This window comes from Lutra lutra, chromosome 5 (genome assembly GCF_902655055.1).
Source record: "Lutra lutra chromosome 5, mLutLut1.2, whole genome shotgun sequence".
NCBI lineage: Eukaryota > Metazoa > Chordata > Mammalia > Carnivora > Mustelidae > Lutra > Lutra lutra.
Window position 1 is genome coordinate 84262776 of NC_062282.1, and position 20271 is coordinate 84283046.

The 20271-nt window shown below is 39.1% G+C and overlaps 1 protein-coding gene across 2 annotated transcripts in view; it reads right to left on the minus strand.

Annotated features, from left to right (window-relative positions):
* Positions 1–17859, minus strand: part of LARS1 (leucyl-tRNA synthetase 1) — a 72238-nt gene extending 54379 nt beyond the window's left edge. Inside the window, exons 1-6 of one of the 2 annotated variants that reach the window (XM_047729727.1) lie at positions 17695–17859; positions 6924–7042; positions 3948–4035; positions 3503–3583; positions 1371–1508; positions 334–495 (exon numbers count right to left, since the gene is read on the minus strand). In XM_047729727.1, the coding sequence (XP_047585683.1) occupies positions 334–495; positions 1371–1508; positions 3503–3583; positions 3948–4035; positions 6924–7042; positions 17695–17700 (594 nt within the window). In that variant the 5' untranslated portion in view covers positions 17701–17859. Of the gene's footprint in view, positions 1–333; positions 496–1370; positions 1509–3502; positions 3584–3947; positions 4036–6923; positions 7043–15370; positions 15390–17694 lie in introns of those variants that run through there. The other variant, XM_047729726.1, reaches the window with a different exon arrangement.
* Positions 17860–20271: the final 2412 nt, after the last annotated feature.

The following is a 20271-nucleotide window of genomic DNA, read 5'->3' on the forward strand; positions in this document are numbered from 1 at the left end:
ATATAATAAGCATATAGGGATTACAACAAATTAAGAAAGAACACTTAAATAATACCTTTATGTATTCCTAAATATGTAAGCTAAACTTTGGCTTCTTCATATTCTTTGAATGGAATTCCCTTCTACTAATTGCTATTAACAAATATTCCAATACAACAAATATTAAAGTACTTCACTGCTTACATCAAGGTCCATAACAATAACGGTACCAACTCATTAGTGCAATACAGATGGAATATAGTATTCTAAATTAAGAGGTGGTCCAAGTCTCATATAATCATAAACACAATGTATTCTTCACATTTTCTTAAACTATGGGGGTGATGGACATACCTTCAAACCCATTCTCTTCAAATCCTGAATAGCCAGTGGTGGGAAATAATCAAGCCAATGTTCTGCTTCAGAAAATTTGACTATCTCTTCATCAGACAAACCAAGGGATTTCATAATGCCCCACTGATATTTAGAAGATCCAGCTTTAGCAGCAGCTTTACTCTGAAAATAACCAGTAAAAGCAAACTCCATTAAGATCAACCAAAAATTGGTTAGCAAATTCTAGGACTGCAATAATTTTAAGTGAATAATTTGATTTGGCAATTTTTTACATTCCAAAACATGCTGTTGGTATGTCAGAATACTAATGAATTTAGATGTACAGTTTTTACAAATTTTACAGTCTAAAACTAAGACTCTGATATGAGAAATAACTAAATCACTGGAACAATAAAGAATTATCATCAAAGATAAGATGTCAGCACCAATCTCTATTTCCTTTTTCTAATACCACATGTATTATTTTTTAGTTACAAATAAGCTACTAACTAAGAGTTTTCTCTTTTTCTAACATTTACCAGTATCAAAAAGGCAACCAAAGATAGAAGAGATTAAGGAGACATACAAAGGAGACATGACAAGTAAATGCAATATGGAAACTTGGATTGGACCTGCAAACAGAATAAGGATGTCAATGAAAATCTGTTGTAAGTCAAATGAAGTTTGTAGTTTAGTGAATAGTATTGTTCAAATGTTAATATCTCAGTTCTGAGGACTATACATGGTTAAATAAGGGGAACTGGGTGAAGATTATGAGGGAACTCTGCTCTACCTTACAATCCTTCTCTAAATCTAAATTACTTCAAAATAAAGTAAAAAGGGGGAAAAGGCCATCAAAACACCAGATAATTTTTGACTTGTTACTTTTTAAAAATTACTGAATACTAAAAAAAATAAAATAAAATAATAAAAATAAATAAAATAAAAATAAAATTACTGAGTACTTTTTATGTGTCAGGTACTGGGAATACAAAATGTAAATTAAACAAATGTAAGTTTGAAATTTCACCCAAAATAAACACTAGTAACCACCAAACCTTTTTTCCTTTAGCTTTATCCTTAATTATTACATCTTCTATTTTAACATTGATTTCTTCCTCCTCCTCTTCTTCATCTGGAAAATCAGGGGGGCAACCATAAAGCTCTATTTCTCTTTTCAGCTTATCAGCACATGCCTATAACAAACACAACATTAGAGTGAAGTTCATCATTCAAGGTAGAAACAATTTTTTTGGTATTTCTTTGGCTAACTACAATTGACTGAGATTTTCTACAACACATCTATACACATGTGATTCATTACAGAAAACTCAAATGATATAATTTTTTTTTTTTTTTAAAGATTTTATTTATTTATTTGACAGAGAGAGATCACAAGTAGACGGAGAGGCAGGCAGAGAGAGAGAGAGAGAGGGAAGCAGGCTCCCTGCTGAGCAGAGAGCCCGATGCGGGACTCGATCCCAGGACCCTGAGATCATGACCTGAGCCAAAGGCAGCGGCTTAACCCACTGAGCCACCCAGGCGCCCCTCAAATGATATAATTTATGTGTGTAAAAATTCACTAATTTATAAATTAGTATTTTTACTTCATTTATTCAGCAAGTATTTATTCAGCATTCAAAGTACTCAATGCAGTATACTGTATGTTAGGCATCAGAGGCACCAAGATACATAAGATATAGTGTTATCATTTTGAATAACATGAATAATAGTATTTCTCAATTTAAAGATGACTGTCTTATATCTTCTCTCATCATCTCAAGCCTCCAAGGTAGACAGGAGGCATTAGGTTAGAAAACACGCGGAACGCCTGGGTAGCTCAGTCGGTTACGTCTCTGCCTTCAGTTCAGGTCATGATTCCAGGGTCCTGAGATCGAGTCCTGTGTGGGGCTCCCTGCTCAGCAAGGAGCCTGCTTCTCCCTCTCCCTCTGCCCTTCCCCCTGCTCATGCTCCCTCTCTCTCTCTCTCTGACAAATAAACAAAATCTTATAAAAAATTAAAAAATAAATAAGTTAGAAAATGCACACTGAGAGACGAAGGGGTTTATCCAAGGTTATACAAACTGTCAAAATATGCCTTTCGATATGGTACAGCAGAAGATTTATACCTCACAATATAGTATTCTTGTCAGAATATTTCATTCAAATCTCATCATGAAAAAACAATCGGAAAACTCAGATGATGGGGCATTCTACAAAATAACTGGCCTAAACCCTCAAACAATATCAATGTCATGACAAACTAAAAGAAACCAAGAAGAACTGATAACAAAATCCAACGTGTGATCCACAGCACACAAAGTAAAAAACCGCCAGAAAGAACATTCTGGAACAACTAGAAACATCTGACTAGAGATTAGATGAAGATAGTAATATTATATGAATGTTAAATTTCTTGGATGGGACAATGAGACAAAGATACATACTAAAGTACTTAGAGGTGGCACAACATGATGGGTGCAACCTATTTTCAGTGAGTTTATAGACAGAGAAAAAAGTGTGCACGTATTACGTGTGTGAACTAAAGCAGTTATGGCAAATGGTAACAGTTGGTAATGACGTGTGAAAGGTATATGGTGTTCATTCTCCCAACATTTGCATCTTTTCTGCATCTTTTTTGCATTTTTCAAAATAAAAGGATGGAGAAGCAAAAGAAATGGCAGTTACATTTCCCAACCCTCTTGCATTTCGGAAATCCTCTCAACTCTAATTGTCTGGCCCCATCTTTATTTAGAATTATTTCTAATACACATTTATCACAAATGAAGACCTTTGTAAACAGGATGAAAATATGATATGACAAAAACCAAAAGCTAATACACATTAAAAAAACTACTACTTGATGCTGATATGCTATATATCACAAGTGCATAAAACATTATGCTATTTTACTTAATAGTTACAATCTAACTTGAAATATTAATACGTAAGGTCACCAACAGAGATATCAAAATTACTTAGCAATCACTTAGACCTTAATGTGTGTCTTCTATGCACTTCTTCAAGTGTCTTCTAAAAATTAATTTTCACAATAGTAAATTCAACTAATTTCAAAAAACACTGCAATATGATACATAAGTATTTGAAAATCCTATTTCAAGCTCTTAAATTGGACATTACATTTGCTTTAAGCTAAAAAGAGTAGAAACCAATCCCAAAAGCAATCTTACCTTAATAGGCATTCCAGTACAGTGTAAACCAAAGGGAAACAGACAAGTTTTTCCTTTCAGTCTCTGGTATCCTACAGCAAACTACAGAAAGCAAACTAAATTTAAATTACAAATTCAAATGCTAGACAAATACATAATGTTGACATTTCACAAAGATTATCAGCTTAGTTTTCCTCTTCCTCTCCTTCTTTCGAAGGAAGTCATTCCAAAATTCTGCCCACTATTCCTTTTTTCTGTCTTCTCACCATCCTAGGAATTACTTATTACATACCACATATGCAAATTAAATAATATTTAATAGAAGTAAAATACTAAAATTATGTTTAAAATTAAGGAATTCTAAGTTCTCTTAACAGGAAATAAATTCTACATATGCCATTTTCTTCAAAATAGTATTTATCAAAGACCTTCCACCCCATTATATTAAACACAGAGGAAACTTTACCTCACATTTGGATAAAGAAAATGTGTGTCCCAAATGAAGGCGCCCATTCATATACGGATATGGGAAGGTTACAAAGTACTTGCCCTTGCTGCAAAACAATCATGTAAAAAACAAAGTACAGAGAAAAAAAATGTTAAGTTCCTTTTATAGTGAAGGGGTGCAAACTACACCCCTTGCAAACTACAAACAACTTGTTTAAATTTTATTATTTAAGAGGCACGTGGTGGTTATGCATCTGCCCTGGAATCTGGTCATGATCCCGGGATCCTGGGATGGATCGAGCCCCTCATGGGGCCCCCTGCTCAGCGAGGAGTCTGGTGCTCCCTCTCCTTCTGCCCCTCTCCCCTGATTTTGCTCTTTCTCTCTCTCTCTCAAATAAATAAATACAATCTTCAAAACTAAAGAATTAAAAATTAAATTAAATTAAATGTATAAGTCTGGAAATTAAAAGCCCTCTTAAATTGAAACTTACTTTTGATTTAGAAAGAATAATATATTTACAGGTAGATATTAAAGAAATAAATATCCTTGCAGCAAATAATGGAGGTTTAACTTAAGCCAAAATGCTGAGTAAAGATAATTTACTGAAGATAATCTTAAAACTCTTAGGAAACTGGATTAATTTAATGTTTTAGTGAATGAACAAGATTTGCCTTCATTAGACATATATATAAAGCAAGTCAAAGTCCGTCAGGTAAAATAAAATACCCTTTTGGGGCACCTGGGTAGCTCAATGGGTTAAAGCCTCTGCTTTCGGCTCAGGTCATGATCCCGAGGTCCTGGAATCGAGCCCCACATTGGGTTCTCTGCTCTGCTGCCCCAACCGCCCCCCCACCACTTCTCTCTGCCTGCCTCTCTGCCTACTTGTGATCTCTGTCTGTCAAATAAATAAATAAAATCTTTAAAAAAAAATTTTAAAAAAATAGTAAAATACCCTCAATATTACAAGATACATATGTATCTTTCCTAAAATCGTCCAAAATTCTAAAACCAACAAAAGCTTCAAACAATAGCTTAAATAATATCAAGACTTTACATTACAACACTCTTAATTTCCTTTAAAAAAAAAAAAAAAGGAAAAAGAAAAGAAAAAATTCACTAGAGCATTGCTGCATAACAAGGAGAAAATTAGAAAGTCCTGAAAAGTAGTCCAGACCCCGTCAATGCCTAGTTATGCAACCTTGAATTGGTTACTTAGCCTCCCTGTACCTCAGTCTCCTCATCTACAACATAAGGATAAAGTATTGCTAACCTTAACGGATTAAAAATATTAAATGAGAATATGTTAAAAATGTCATATTTCCTAATTTCTTTGCATACTAAACAATAACTTTTCAAGATTAGCTACTACTATAATTGTTGTCAATGTATTTTCTCATTATAAGAAGACATTCTTCTACATCTCAAAATACCTGAAATTGAGATACATCTTATAAAAGATGCATATATTTATTACAGTACTGTTTTACAGCAGTTATTTTTGCTTTTCCCAGTATCATAATCATTATCTGTGGACTGTCTTAAAACTGATGCTTAACATCAAGGCAATATAGTATTTTTGAACTAAGACCTTCAAATAGAGAAACCCTTCAAAATTTATACTTTGTGTCTCTGGAGATAATCATCACTAGAATATGAATCTCTAATAGAATGATTTCATCAGTCATCAAAGACAAAACTTGAAAACACTCTCCTTTGTCTAAACACAAAAAATATAAGTTAAAAAAAAAAAACTTTATGTAGAAAAAGTCCTTTAAGAATTCTGTGGGAGGGGCGCCTGGGCGGCTCAGTGGGTTAAGCCTCTGCCTTCAGCTCAGGTCATGATCTCAGGGTCTTGGGATCGAGCCTCACATCAGGCTCTCTGCTCAGCGGGGAGCCTGCTTCCCCCCTCTCTCTCTGCCTGCCTCTCTGCCTACTTGTGATCTCTATCAAGTAAATAAATAAAATCTTAAAAAAAAAAAAAAAAAAAGAATTCTAGGGAAGGGGCACCTGCCTGGCTCAACCGGTAGAGCATGTGGACACTTGATCTCCGGGTTGTGAGTTCAAGTCCCACAATGGGCATAGAACTCACTTTATTTTTTTTTCTAAATATTTCATTCATTCATTCGTTCATTCATTTGAGAGAGAGAGAGATAGAGCACAAGCACAGAGGGAGGGGCAGAAGAGAGGGAAAGAGAGGATCTCAAGCAGACTCTGAGGAAGACCAATGTGGAGCTCAATTTCACAACCCTGAGATCATGACCCGAACTGAAATCAAGAGTTGGACGCTTAACCAAATGCACCAACCACGTGCCCCATGCTCACTTTCAAAATAAAAAAATTAAAAATGGATTTAAAAAAAGAATTCCAGGGGTGCCTGGGTGGCTCAGTGGGTTAAACCTCTGCCTTCGGCCCAGGTCATGATCTCAGGATCCTGGGATCAAGTCCCGCATAGGGCTCTCTGCTCAGCGTGGAGCCTGCTTCCCTTCCTCTCTCTTTGCCTGCCTCTCTGCCTGCCTCTCTGCCTACTCGTGATCTCTCTCTGTCAAATAAATTAAATTAATTAATTAATTAATTAAAATTAATTAAATAAATAAATAAATAAAGATTTCCAGGGGTGCCTAGGTGGCTCAGCGGGTAGAGGCCTCTGCCTTCCGCTCAGGACATGATTCCAGGGTTCTGGGATCAAGCCCCACATCAGGCTCTCTGCTCAGCGGGGAGCCTGTTTCCTCCTCTCGTTCTCTGCCTGCCTCTCTGCCTGCTTGTGATCTCTGTCTGTCAAATAAATAAATAAAATCTTTAAAAAAAAATTAAAAAAAATAAAAAAAGATTCCAAAGGAAAGAGGATCCTCATTTCAAATGCAGACGTAGAAGTTACCTCCTTCAGCCTGTTTCAGACATTATAAATACAATCTGCCTTATCATTTCCACAAAGTGGTTTCTGCAGCCAATGGTTTTGGAAACACAAGGTGCAGAACTTCACAAAGTATTACTCACCTAGTCTGGTTCTCTACATTAGATGCATTGACCTCAAACACTTTCTCAGTATCCCATTTCTGTTGGATTTCTTTCTCAATCTTCTTCAAAAAGTCTACTTTGGCTGTTCCTTTTCTTTCCTGTTGGACACAAAAGAGAAAGAATTATTCACTCTATACTTTGACAGGCTTGCTTTAAAAAAAAGTGGGCTCCACAGAACTAAGCTGTTTACTGAGAGGCAATTTTTCCACGGTTATCTTGAATTTTAAACATGATTAAAAATTAGGGTTATCACTATCTGTCCACACTAAACCACAAAGGGATGGTTAATGAATTACTTAAATATATAAAAAGCTCTGAAACACTTTTTAAAAATCAGATTACTCAAACAGAGTCGAAAAATCAGATGCTAAAACAGAGTCGGTTGTCAAACAGATACTGCTCCTATTTAGTTAAAATGTATAAATACTTAGAAAAGTACAGGATGGAGCAGTACACGCTGGCAAGCTGCAATTATGCCCACCAAAGAAGGATGCTGAGACCCAGTGGGAAGATGCTAAGGGAGGATTAGTCATCTATATGTTTTTTTTTCCCCCCTCAAGGAAACTGATGAAGAACTTCTCTCCAAATGGTTAATAGACTATTAATGTGAAGTTAAAATGAAACAGAGAATAGCAAGCATATCTCTACTAATATCAGATCCACACAGCAACACTGGTATCATCATCCCAGTTTCAACGGAAACCGAAAGCAAAGCACATGCATGATCACCCTATCTCTGAAAAAAAGGAAGGTTAGAGCTTCTTTCTCAGTTTTGATTCTAGGGGGAAAAAATTAGCTGTTAAAACCAAGTACGCCAAAGCTGGAGTGGAATAAACATTCACAGAACAGGCAAGTGTGAAAGCCGAATACCAATGGACCATCCACAAATCTAATTCTGTTTTGAAACTTATATTTCGTTTCCAAAATTTTATTTTATGGCATAAAGTTACTTTGAGCGAAATCAGGTTTTCTTCCCCTTCTTATATGCTAACATTTCCAGATTCTGCAGCATTTCCTTTTTTTTTTTAAGATTTTATTTATTTATTTATTTGACAGACAGAGATCACAGGTAGGCAGAGAGGCAGCCAGAGAGAGAGGAAGGGAAGCAGGCTCCTTGCTGAGCAGAGAGCCTGATGCGGGGCTCAATCCCAGGACCCTGGGACCATGGGACCATGACCTGAGCCGAAGGCAGAGGCTTTCACCCCCTGAGCCACCCAGGCGCTCCTCTGCAGCATTTTCAAATGAGAAAATATCTGGGTTCTACTCGTACTTTTATTTAGAGGTTTTATTTATCTATTTGATAGAGGCAGCAAGAGAGGGAACACAAGCAGGGGTAGTAGGAGAGGGAGAAGCGGGCTTCCCACAGAGCAGGGAGCCCGATGAAGGGCTCAATCCCAGGACCCTGGGATCATGACCTGACCCAAAGGCAGTTGCTTAATGACTGAGCCACCCAGGCGCCCCTACTCATATTTTTTTTTTTAAGTTTGGGGGTTTTTTTGTTGTTTTCTTTCTGAAAAATCTCTACACCCAACATGGAGTTCAAACTTACAACCCCGAGATAAGAGTCGCATGCTCCACTCACTGGGCCAGCCAGGCGCCCCTGGACTCTACTCATACTTTTACAACCTACCCAACAGGTGACCTTGCCAAGTCCCTTAACACCTACAACTCAGTCTCCTTTAATCGTGCCTCCCTCTCTCCTTTCAAACAATTTAAAAAATGTTTCCCAATGGGGTGCCTGGCTGGCTCAATCAGTAGAGCATGCAACTCTTGATCTTAAGAGTTGTGAGTTCAAGCCCCACACTGGACAGAGAGCTTACTTAAATATATATTTATAGGGGCGCCTGGGTGGCTCAGTGGGTTAAGCCGCTGCCTTCGGCTCAGGTCATGATCCCAGGTCCTGGGTTCGAGCCCCACATCGGGCTTTCTGCTCAGCAGGGAGCCTGCTTCCTCCTCTCTCTCTGCCTGCCTCTCTGCTTACTTGTGATTTCTCTCTGTCAAATAAATAAATAAAATCTTTAAAATATATATATATATATATATATTTATACATATATTTTAATTACTTAAAAAAAAGTGGGGCATCTGGCTGGCTCAGTCAGTAGAGCATGTGACTCGATCTAGGGGTCATGCGTTCAAGCCCCACACTGGATGTAGCGTTTACTTAAAAAACAAAATGCTTTCTAGTCATATCACAGATATACTGGATTCCTGGTTATTTTCTAAATGGTTACACAATTTGAGCACTTTGCAAAAAGGAATTCTGTGCAGTCAAAAAAAAACCCCAACCTTAACACTATTTCTCCAATAACAATCTTAAATATACTTTGTGTATTATGTAATAAAAATAACAGTACTAAAATTTAAATTTAGTAGAAATCTACTATAAAGTTGTCAACTGTTTTACTATTTTCAGTTCCCTAAATTTTTTTAAAAGCTGCTGAATTTTTCTTAAAGATTTTATTTATTTATTTGACAGAGAGAAAGAGTGCATACCCAAATAGGGAGCAGAAGAGGGAGAGGAAGAAGCAGGCTCCCCGCTGAGTAGGGAGCCCCATAGAGGGGTTCTATCCCAGGATCCCAGAATCATGAACTGAGCCAAAGGCAGACACTTAACCAACTGAGCCACCCAAGTGCCCCAGGTCCCTACATTTTAAACCAAAGAATGATTTACTATTTTTCAAGCATGTTTAAGATAGAGGACAAGGACAAGCAACAGAAAGATGAAAAGTCAGCTTATAAGGAGGTGAAGGACGCTGCTACAAAGGTAAAGAGGAAATGAGAAAGAATTCCATACTTGCAAAGTTATGGGGGTACCTGGCTGGCTCAGTCAGTGGCGCATGCAACTCCTGATCTTGGAGTTGTGAGTTCAAGCCCTCCATTGGGTGTAGAGTTTAATTAAAAAAAAAAAAAAAAAATCTTAAAAAAAAAAATCAGGGACATAACAAGTTTCTCCAGTAACCAAAGGAAAATGAAAGTGACAAGGAAATTTTTTGTTTCTATAAATCCTGACCGGATCGTAATTGCTGTAAGTGGAAATGTTATCAAAACACAAATCTGATCAAGTCAATTCCCTTTCAGAGATTCTCTGCAGCTGTCAGGATAAAGTCTAGTCTGTAAAATCTGGCACTCCAGGCCCTTCTTGTCTGATCTCTGCCAGATCCCACCCTCCTCCCCTTTCTTTTATTCCCCCACTACAGGCCCATCAAGGCATCTGCATTTTCCCAAAAGTGCCAAGCTCCTTCCTTCACCTGAGCCTCTCTGTTCATAGTATTTTCTCTGCCCTCATGCCTCCCCAATCATTTTAGCTTGCTCTCTCATCCTTCAGGTCTCAGCTAATCACCTGCACTGGTCACCAAGAGGTCATGATATGCCCTTCTTAATATGTTCCTACCTACCAATATTTCCCCTATGCTAGCACGAATCACACAGTGGTACTGGTATCTGTCTGTCTTCCTCACAGGACTACTAGAGCTTGGTCATGCTGGGGACTAGTAACTTGTATCTCATTATACCCTCAAGGTCTAGCTTATAGCAGGTTCTCAACAAATATCTGTTGAATATTTAAATTTTAAAAGAGAAGTGAATAATAATACACTGCCCGCTTTTGCATATTATGGCCATAAAAAAAAATAACAGTCTAGGAACTAGGTGCACATGTGAATCAAGGTACTAAGCAATTTGGACTCTTTCCCAAGAATTTCCACAGAAGTAAGTGTGGTTGCATATGGTGATTTCCTTTTCCAGGAAAGAATAAAGGCCTTCATCTATTCACTCCTTTCAATTTTTGTGGCTAGCCACCTTCATTCAGACCCTCATCCTTTGCTCCTTCTTACTACAAAACCCTCCTCCTAATAAGTAACCTGTAAGTTACAAGCCTCTCTACTTCTATACGGGCAAACTGGTTTTCAATAATAATATACAAAGACTACCATCTGAAAAGAAGCTATGGCAGAGACAGCAGGTCACCTACCCAATACCTGTTCCTTCTCTTTCTTCCTCAACAACAAATGCCCAGTCTTATTTAAGGTAGTGCATTAGGTACTCTTCTGTTTCCAGATTAATTACTGGGTAGATTGGACCTATGTTCCAGCAAAGGAGTTTTGGGCAGAAGATTCCACCTAGCCCTTACAACAACAGCCTACCAACTCCAGGGTAGTGGGGTGACTCAGCCTGTAGGGCATGTGACTCTTGACCACGGGGTCGGGAGTTCAAGCCCTATGTTGGGTGTAAAGATTACTTAAAAATAAAATCTTAAAATTAAAAATTAAAAAAAAAATAAAAAACAGCCTGTACAACTCCTAACAGTTGACTTAACCTGTAAATAAAGTGCCTAGGTTGCCTACAGAACCCTTTGTCTATAGGTTTCCCATAGAACCCTAGACAAATTCCTTAAACTCTCTAGGCTATAGGGACTCACAAAAATATTTTAATTTATTTTAAAATCAGAAATAAAAAGCAAACTTTAAGGTTGAAGAAACTTTAATACATTTAATATTTTTATTATTTCAGATTAATGTTAATATTAATATATTAATAAAACTTTAACATATTTAATATATGTATTTAGCAAATACATATACTATTATAAATATAATATTAACATACTTGCCTTTATACCAACGCAGCGTAGCTCGCGAAGCCTAGTTGTACCTTCCACCCGATAGTCATGAATGACAAGAAATCCTACTATATCGTTACTAAATTCCTCTTTAACCAACCTGAGTTGGCTTCCACTGAATGCAACCAAATGATTCCTAAGACATTTACCCAGTTGACAGCAGACAGCAACTTCCAGAACTTTCATGGTCACCTCAGCACCAAGTACAATGCCACAGACAAAGAAGTTACAGGACAAATATTTTCTCCTTAAAAATGACCATGTTACCCACTTTAAAGAAAAACATGAAAGCAAAAGTCTTCACAAATTTTATTTAGAACTACATGTTTCTGGGGCGCCTGGGTGGTTCAGTGGGTTAAAGCCTCTGCCTTCGGCTCAGGTCATGATCGCAGGGTCCTAGGATGGAGCCCCACATCGGGCTCTCTACTCAGCAGGGAGCCTGCTTCCCTCTCTCTCTGTCTTCCTCTTTGCCTGCTTGTGATCTCTGTCAAATAAATAAATAAAACCTTAAAAAAAAAAAGAACTACATGTTTCTTTTCATTGTTTTGATCACACTAAATACACAAAAACTCTTCTTTGAGGTTTCTGCTTCTCAGAAAAAAAGTTGCTCCTCAAAACATCAAAGTCAATTGTAATGAAATCTGATTTTGGCCCCAGCACCAATTTGTTGTATAACCTTGGGAAATCCCTTTATCAATCTGAGCCTTAATTTCTTTTTTTTTTTATTTTATTTTTCATAAACATATATTTTTATCCCCAGGGGTAATAATAGGTCTGCGAATTGCCAGGTTTACACACTTCACAGCACTCACCATAGCACATACCCTCCCCAATATCCATAACCCCACCCCCCCGAGCCTTAATTTCTTCAGTGGCTATTTAGCTAAACAACTGATTATAATAATTAGTTAAAAGGTTATTTGCCAAGATCAGTTTCTAAACATTGGCACTATTGACAGCTTAAGCTAAATAATTTTTTGTGTTTTTGTCTTGTGTACTGTAAGATTCTTAGAAGCACTCCTGGCTTCTAGCCACTAGATGCCAGCAGCACACCCACCGCTTGTGACAATCCAAACAGTCTCCAGACCAAACTTTCTCAGGGGGACAAAATCACCCCTAAACTAGGTAATAACTCTTTCCTATATTCATAGTATCCTGCAGCTTAAAACTTCAATGAATATTAACTTTTTTGATCTTAACAACAACCCTAAGAAGTGGGCAGACCAACAGTTATCATTTCAAAGATAATAAATCGGAAGCTCTGAGGTCGTGGTGTCAGCAATTGATCAAGCAGGACAAAAACCCCCAACTTCTGACTTCTGTTTCTGCTTTCTCCTGGGACTCTGGCCATCTTCTAGCTCTTGTCTTGTGATCTCTGTCTGTCAAATAAATAAATAAAATCTTAAAAAAAAAAAAAATACCACAAAGAGACATCTGGAGGGCCGCCTGGGTGGCTCAGTGGGTTAAAGCCTCTGCCTGCAGTGCAGGTCATGGTCCCAGGGTCCTGGGATTGAGCTCCACATCAGGCTCTCTACTCAAAAGGGAGCCTGCTTCCCTTCCTCTCTCTCTGCCTGCCTCTCTGCCTACTTGTGATCTCTGTCTGTCAAATAAATAAATAAAATCTTAAAAAAAGAGAGAGAGAGAGAGACATCTAAACACCATGTGATTTTTATTAGGTATGAAAATGGCCTTGGGGGGCGCCTGGGTGGCTCAGTGGGTTAAGCCTCTGCCTTCAGTTCAGGTCATGATCTCGGGGTCCTGGGATTGAGCCCCATGTCAGGCTCTCTCCTCAGCAGGGAGCCTGCTTCCTCCTCTCTCTGCCTGCCTCTCTGTGTACTTGTGATCTCTCTCTCTCTATCAAATAAATAAATAAACTCTTTAAAAAAAGAGAAAAGAAAAGAAAATGGCATTGGGGTTATGTTTTAAGGAAAGTTATCATTACATTAAAAAAACTAACTAAGGGGCGCCTGGGTTGCTCAGTGGGTTAAAGCCTCTGCCTTCGGCTCAGGTCATGATCCCAGGGTACTGGGATAGAGCCCCCCATCGGGCTCTCTGCTCAGCGGGGAGCCTGCTTCCCTTCCTCTCTGTCCGCCTATTTGTGATCTCTCTGTCAAATAAATAAATAAAATCTTTAAAAAAAAAAAAAAAACTGGGACGCCTGGGTGGCTCAGTTGGTTAAGCAGCTGCCTTCGGCTCAGGTCATGATCCCAGCGTGCTGGGATCAAGTCCCGCATCGGGCTCCTTGTTCGTCAGGGAACCTGCTTCTCCCTCTGCCTCTGCCTGCCATTCTGTCTGCCTGTGCTCGCTCTCTCTCCCTCTCTCTCTCTGACAAATAAATAAATAAAATCTTTAAAAAAAAAAAAAACTAACTAAACTATGTATTGATGTAAAAACCTTATACTAAAATATGTCAAACATGTAGATATGATGCCTGGAACTTCCCTAAAAAATCCTGAGGGGTGCAGGGACAGGATACAAGGGAGGGATATATGACACAAGATGGCCCTGAACTGCCAATTATTGAAGTTGGGTGATGAGTATACGGAATACTTAGTACTATTATTATCTGTTTTGTTCACTATTTAAACTTTGCAGATGCAAGTTTAAAAACAGTATTTTTTTTAAGTTGGCTATTATGTTTATTATATCGCAACCCCTAGAAGTCTGATATATAATTAGAAGAATTAAAACTGTCAAAAGCTCTAAAAAATAAATACTATTCTGATATAAAGAAAATTATAGTTTGGTGTTTATATACTCAATTCTAAAATAAAAACTAATATTCTATCCATGCTATCACATGCTCTTTGTCTTACACACTTCAGTACTGGTAAGATTTCCACTGCAAAGAGAAAACTTTCTTTATGGGAGGGTTTGCAAAAGAAATTTTCAAATTAGCTTACAACTGGGCGTAGCACGGTAGCACAAAGATTAAGAGAATGGGCTCCAGAATGGGATCAAATGAATTCTAATTCCTCCTCTGAGTAGATTTGATGCCTTATTTTCCACACCAGTAAAACGGGGATAATAACAGCACCTATTGGGGCGCCTGGGTGGCTCAGTGGGTTAAAGCCTCTGCCTTCGGCTCAGGTCATGATCCCGGGGTCCTGGGATCGAGCCCCACGTCGGGCTTTCTGCTCTGCAGGGAGCCTGCTTCCTCCTCTCTCTCTCTCTGCCTGCCTCTCTGCCTACTTGTGATCTCTGTCTGTCAAATAAATAAATAAAATCTTAAAAAAAAAAAAATAACAGCACCTATTTTACAGGGTTGTTTTGTTGAAAAATTATGTAAAACACTAATGCATGGCACAGAATAAGCAATCAGTACATTTTGTTATTTTTATTATTACTTATTCTTTCTAAAGGGAGTTCTTGTTGGATTCTTCCAATAAAACAAACTTTAATGTCTGTCCCATATCATGACAGTGCAAAACCTGAATATTTTCAGAGGACAAGAAGTGAATAAAGTCAGAGCGCCTGGGTGGCTCAGGGGGTTAGGCCTCTGCCTTCGGCTCGAGTCATGATCTCGGGGTCCTGGGATCGAACCCCGCGTAGGGCTCTCTGTTCAGTGGGAAGCCTACTTCCCCCTCTCTCTCTGCCTGCCTCTCTGCCTGCTTGTGATCTCTGTCAAATAAATAAATAAAAATCTTTAAAAATTTTTTTAAAAAGAAGTGAATAAAGTAAAACAATCATATCTACCAGAAATGTTGCCAGTTTCCATATATAGAACTTAAAAAGAAGAAAAGAGTGTATTAAAATCTTTCAAACTGAAAAGCCATTCCCATTAACACCAAAAAAAGAGAAAAACCTGCAAATTCCACATTAGCTAAGGATATCACCGTGGGGGAGTGGAGCTGGTGAGGAGTCATCAAGCAACATGTTCTAGAAGAAAAAGCCCTGGACCAGGACTCAGAAGGCACATATTTTCCTGAAAAGCAGGGTAACATAGTGACTGAGAAGTAAGTCAATCTCTTTGACTTCTAATCCACTTTCTTCATGCCCTAGTTATGAGAAATTGGACCTGTTCATTAAGCAATCTAAGCCCGGGTCTCTTCATTTATAAACTGCAAATAAGAGTGCCTAACTCAAGTAGATTAGTGTGAAGACTCAATGAGACAATTCCCAAAAAATGCTAAACACAAAGCATGACACATAAGAAATGTTACTTATTGGGGCGCCTGGGTGGCTCAGTAGATTAAGCCGCTGCCTTCGGCTCAGGTCATGATCTCAGGGTCCTGGGATCGAGTCCCGCATCAGGCTCTCTGCTCAGCAGGGTGCCTGCTTCCCTCTCTCTCTCTCTCTGCCTGCCTCTCCATCTACTTGTGATCTCTCTCTGTCAAATAAATAAATAAAATCTTAAAAAAAAAAAAACTTTAAAAAAAAAAAGAAATGTTACTTATTGATATTATTGGTCTTAACTCTGCTAGAATTCCAACTCCAATAATTCTTCAACCCCAACAGGACCTATTGATCATGACCTTTTTTCACTAATCCTTAGGTCCCTCCCACCCCAAATCCTTATTTCCATCCCTTAAATCCATCTATATAATCACTCCTTCACTATTCTCTTTACCATTCCTGCATGGCAAAATTCCAACCCTCCTAGGCACCTGCTCTTTTCCTTCAAGCAGGCAGCTGAAAGCGGCAGGAGATAGGAATTCAACCATGCTGACTGGCCTCAATTTAAATTCATGTCCACTAATGTCAAGTGTGCCCAGCAATACTACTTTCTGAAATCAACCTACTAACTCCTTCTAGACTAGTGCTTCTCAAGCTTTAATGTGTATACTGTCCAATACAGTAGCCACTAGTCACATGTAACTTTTTTTTTTAAAAAAAGTTACACTGAGCCACCCAGGTGCCCCCACATGTAACTTTTTAATTTTAAAGTTATTTTAATTTTAAAATTTTAAATTTTTAATTTTAAAATTTAATTTTAAAATTCAGTCCTTCAGTTGCACCAGCCACATTTTAAGTGCTAAAGAGCCATGTGGCTAGTGGCTACCAAATTAGTGCAGATACAGAACTTTTCATCACAGGAAGTTCTACTGACAGCAATGTCCCAAACAAGCCTCTCTCTCAAGCCTCCAACATTTCGTCTCCCATCCTTACTTGCAGCCGGTAATCTTGCCTCTTAATTCAATGAGAAAACAGAAGCGAACAGAAAATTTTCAGTCTTCCTCATCACATCTGCTTACCCACATGCATGTGTACCCAATCTGTCTTCTTTCCTATTACACAATGAGTGTAGTCCTGCTTAACCCCTCCACTGATGCATCTGATCTCAACCCCTCTACTCTATTCTGGAACAGCACATCAATTTTTCCTTTCTACAGGGTAATTCCCATAAACATAGAAGCATTGTGTAATTTCTTCCACCATTAAAAAAGGGAGGGAAAGTCCCCTTCTGACTTTCACCTATTACCCCACTCCTCTACTCTCCTTTATAAAATTCCTCAAGAGTTGTCCATATTCTGGGAACCCAGGTGGCTCAGTCCGTTAGCTTTTCACTAATACTGTTGCTTCTGCCTGCGAATCTTTTCCTCCATATAGCTGCCTGGCTTGCTCCCTTACCTCCTTTTTGCCACAATGCCACCTTCTTAGCAAAGGCTTTCTTGATCACCTTTTTAAAACTACAACCCTACCCCACTCACACTCAATGGTCTCCCCCTTCCTGTTCTTTTTTTTTTTTTTCTCTATAGCACTTATGGGCACCTGACATATTTTATTATGTTAACTCTCACAGACACATGAAAACACCATGAATGTAGAGATCTGTGACTCTTTTACGGGGAAGCGCTCAATAATTTTTTGCTAAAAGGAGGAATAAGGTTACCTACTCCTCTCTCTCCAAATAGGTTTTAGACACTTCGGTGAAATCAACACACATAAAATTAAGTAGGATGTAAAGTTGAAGACATCAGTTCCTGGCTCAACAGCTAGGAAGAAAAGGCACATCCGCACAACATCCACATCCGTAGCGTGGGGTCAAGGCATTCCCGTTCTTTAGAGAAGGATTTTTCCCTTCAGGACAACGTCTACCACATGGAGCCCCTAGCTTCTGGAAAAAGCCGACAGCTCAGCCAGGTTCCACCGCCGGGCTGAGCCAACTCTCTTCCCGCCAGAACTCACCGCCATGGCACCGCCCAGCCAACTCTGCAAGCCCACGACAGTGACCTCGGTGATCCTGTCAAAGCAGAGATTACCACCTTTCCCTTCCGTTTGGGGGGCAGAAAGGCCTCCCACGACACTGAAGCACACACTTAACACCTGATGAGGCAATCGCCCACTCACTGAGAACTACTGCGTCGTGCATCGCGGAGGCCGCCGGGAATTGTAGTTTCCAGACAGCTAGACCCCAAGTCCAGCAGACATCTATTGACTACAATTCCCAGAGAGCAACAGGCTACCGGAAATTGTCGCAATGGGCCACGCTATGGTGACACACAGGTAGTGATGTCACTGGCATGTTGAACTACAAAGTCCATGAGGCTGTTCGGGATTGCAGGCTGCCAAGAGCGCGCCCTGGCTAAGGTTGAGTTCCCCGACCTTCAACCTTTTCACCCTGCGGCGCTGGGTTGGACGTCTGTCCGGATGCCAGAATGCAAGGTTTATTAGTCTTCAGTGACTGAGACGCTAATTATGGCTTGCCACTGTGCACAGATATTTACTACTCTCGGTGGCATTCAACAGCCCGGAATCCAGACATTTTATAACCATTTATTAACAATCTCTGTTTTTAAGCGCGGAAGCTTGAAACCTACCGAGTTTCAGTGCCAAGCTCACACTATTCAACTGTACTAGCATCTAAGACTGAGGGGTCCAATACGATATTCACGAGTCACATGTGGTTATTCACGTTTAAATTAAAATCCAGTAAAATTTAAAACTGAGTTCTTTAATCGCACTAGCCACTTTTCAAGTGCTGGATAGTCCGTGTGGCTAGTGGTTACGGTATCATTGGACAGCGCAGATGCAGAACATTTCCACCATAGGAAGAAAAAGGAATTGACAAGCAATGATCCAAAGTTTTTACTTTCTGAGGTCAGATTAGGTACGTGCATTTATTTATTCAGTAAACATTTATAAAACATTTACAAAGCCGTTACCGGGGACAGGTGCAGCGCCAAGCCCAGAAATGTGTCTTCCTAAAGGACTAAGGGAAAGAAAAAAAAATTTAAATAAAAACTTTAATAAATTTAATTACTTTAAAATTATATGTGTATATGTATATTTATATTTTTCAACAACTAATTATGAGACAAAAGTTTAATAATAGCTTAATAATGCCTGGCACATGGTATGGACTTGATAAAATTTGTTGCACGAGGGGCCCTTGGGTGGCTCAGTCCATTAAGTGTCTGCCTTTGGCTCAGGTCATGATGTCAGGGTCCTGAGACTGAGTCCCCTATAGGGCTCCAAACTCAGCAGGGAGTCTTCTTCTCCCTCTCCCTCTCCCTCTGCCTCTCCCCCCTGCTCTGCATGTGCGTTCGTTCTCTCTCTCAAATAACTAAATAAAATTTTTCAAAAAAATAAATAAAATTTTTTGCATGAAAGGATGTGAACAAGGAAACAGGCTATGGAGAAACTACCAGTAACTCTTTTGCCTTTGAGCTCTAACACACACACGTACTCTCCATCACTTTTCTCCATCATATCTTCATACTTTAGCTACTAACAATTTAGACATATACTTCCTAACAGCCCAAGTCTGGGTTAAATGTCCTCCCCTCCTAAATGTTCCCTGAAGCACACACTTCCTGCCTTCCCTTGGGAAGTTTCTCCACCTATTTTTTTTTTTTAAAAAACAAGTATTTATTTGAGAGACACAGAGAGAGCACATGCACCTTCACAGGGGGCAGAAGAGGGGTGCAAAGGAAGAGGGAGAGAGAGAATCTGAAGCATCCTGCTGAGCTTGGGGCTGAGGCAGGGCTTGATCTCACCACCCTGAGTTCTTGACCTAAGCAAAAATCAAGAGTTGGACACTCAACCGACTGAGCCACCAAAGCATCCCTCATTGAATTTTAACTGCCTGTTTATTTATCACTAGACTGGAAGCTACATGACAGCAGAGGCTACCTAGCAGAGTCTGGCACATAGTAGGGGCCTTATGAACATTTACTGAATGAATAAAAGAATCCTCATCCTCCACAGCTCCCATAACTATGGTTATAGTTTCCTGTTCCAATTCTGCCTTTATCAGTACTGTCATCTTTGATTCATCAGCTTTCAATTCACACTGGTAATTGAAATTATTAATACAATAGATATTCATTGGTTACCTCCCGTGAACCTGACGTAGAGCTAGGATACAGTAGGGAACAAGACAGACATGGTTCCTGACCTTATGGAGCCTACAGGCTAAAGGGCATGAGACGTCAAAGAAAATAAATAGGCATTACATGATTAAAAACTATGAAAAATCTATCCCCTATTTAAATGTCCCATACCCATGGGGAACCTGGGTGGCTCAGTGGGTTAAGCCTCTGCCTTTGGCTCAAGTTATGACCTCAGGGTCCTGGGATTGAGTCCTGCATGGGGCTCTCTGCTCAGCAGGGAGCCTTCTTCCTCCTCTCTCTCTCTCTGCTTGCCTCTCTGCCTACTTGTGATCTCTCTCTGTCAAATAAATAAATAAATAAATAATCTTTAAAAATAAATAAATAAATGTTCCGTCTCCTATCCCCTAATAACCCATTTCCTATGTAAATG